This window comes from Myotis davidii, unplaced genomic scaffold (genome assembly GCF_000327345.1).
Source record: "Myotis davidii unplaced genomic scaffold, ASM32734v1 scaffold235, whole genome shotgun sequence".
Taxonomy (NCBI): domain Eukaryota; kingdom Metazoa; phylum Chordata; class Mammalia; order Chiroptera; family Vespertilionidae; genus Myotis; species Myotis davidii.
The window spans coordinates 3,399,863-3,401,458 of record NW_006287462.1 but is presented as its reverse complement, the minus strand read 5'-3'; the positions used below and the strand labels follow the sequence as shown (position 1 = coordinate 3,401,458).

The 1,596-nt window shown below is 39.8% G+C and overlaps 1 protein-coding gene across 1 annotated transcript in view; it reads right to left on the bottom strand.

The window, feature by feature from the left end:
- The window catches only part of KLHL5 (kelch like family member 5), a 50,479-nt gene that overhangs the window by 7,545 nt on the left and 41,338 nt on the right, over window positions 1-1,596 (bottom strand). Inside the window, exon 9 of the mRNA XM_006759286.2 lies at window positions 737-949. Coding sequence (XP_006759349.1) covers window positions 737-949 — 213 coding nt within the window. The remainder of the gene's footprint in view (window positions 1-736; window positions 950-1,596) is intronic.

The following is a 1,596-nucleotide window of genomic DNA, read 5'->3' as shown; positions in this document are numbered from 1 at the left end:
GTCCCAGGTTTGATTCTGGTCAAGGGCATGTACCTTGGTTACAGGCACATCCCCAGCAGCGGGTGTGCAGGAGGCAGCTGATCGATGTTTCTCTCTCATTGATGTTTCTAACTCTCTGTCCCTCTCCCTTCCTCTCTGTAAAAAATCAATAAAATATATAAAAATAATAATATGTAGTGATACGAAAAATAGCAAATAAAGTTTAAAAACATATAACAGAAAACTGAAATGCATAAATATATAACATATATCTATATACTGTATATTAGGCCCCTAGAACCATAAGAAATGTAAAAAATTCACTGTTAATAACTTATCCTTGAATTCACTCCCTTAAAAATCAAATTGCTCCCCTGTGGGGCATGTGCCCCATGTTGGGAACTACTGCTCTAGCCCCTAACCAATTATCTCTGAAAATCACTGTGCTCCCTTTCTTTTTTATTAGTTACAGTGTCTAGTACAAAATGACATACAACCAACATTTTTCCTATGATTCAATTAATAAATTATATAATCAATTCTAAGGGAAAGGTGAAGCAGGCAGTTATAAGGCAAGAGAAGAACCTGAGGCTGTTAGGATACAGACTGAGAGATGGCAGAGCAGACAGCCCAATACTGACAAAGCTCCTAAGGAAAATTGCATGTGGTGGATGCGCAATAAAGAATTAATTTTTCTGAAAGTGTCTGAGGCATAAAGCGTTCTTTTTCCCCCTAGTTTTCCTGCATAAGAAATTACCTCTCCACACAGTCTGAGAGTCTGGAGGTCAAGTTGGACGCAGGAGCATCGTGCCCTCCGATAGCATACAGCAATCCGTTCCAGGTGGTTACGCCTACTCCCCCTCTCCTTTTAGACATTTGTGCACAGAGTGTCCACTTATTCGTATGAGGATCAAAACATTCTACTGACTTGAGACAAGAACTTCCATCCCGACCACCAACTGCATAAAGTCTGTGAAAAGAACAAATACAATGATAAGAAACAGTGCTACGCTTAAGTCAAAGAGGTTATTCTTACGGTATTTCTAGTAAACTTAAGGTGCCATTGGATATAAGACACACTGTCAATTTATGTTCCATTAGAAAAATATATGTTACCAATTAAATGACATATGTCTATATCTGGATATATCAGATATCACTAAGTATACATATAAAAGAACACCAAACTCACATGAAAGCAATGACAACTGTTTCACAGCTGCCATCTGTTTGACACACCCTTGGCTGTAAGATGCACTGCATTTTTAGAGACGTTAAAATGTGTCTTAGAATATAGAAAATATGGTATATAATGCTTCCTTGGTCAATTTTAATTCATTTTCAATTAAGATACGGTAATAATTTGATATGTTAAAATTTGTTATCTGTTAAGTACTACTTTTTTTGTGTCACTGTTCTTAATATTAAACTACTAGAGGCCTGGTGCACAAAATTCGTGCACTGGGGGGTGGGGTTCCCTCAGCCCAGCCTGCCCCTCTCACAGTCCGGGAGCCCTCAGTGGATGTCCTACTGACGGCCACAGTCTGGCAGCAGAGGCTCGGAGCAGGCGTCCTGTGTGTGTGTGTGTGTGTGTGTGTGTGTCCGCTGGGGCCCCGC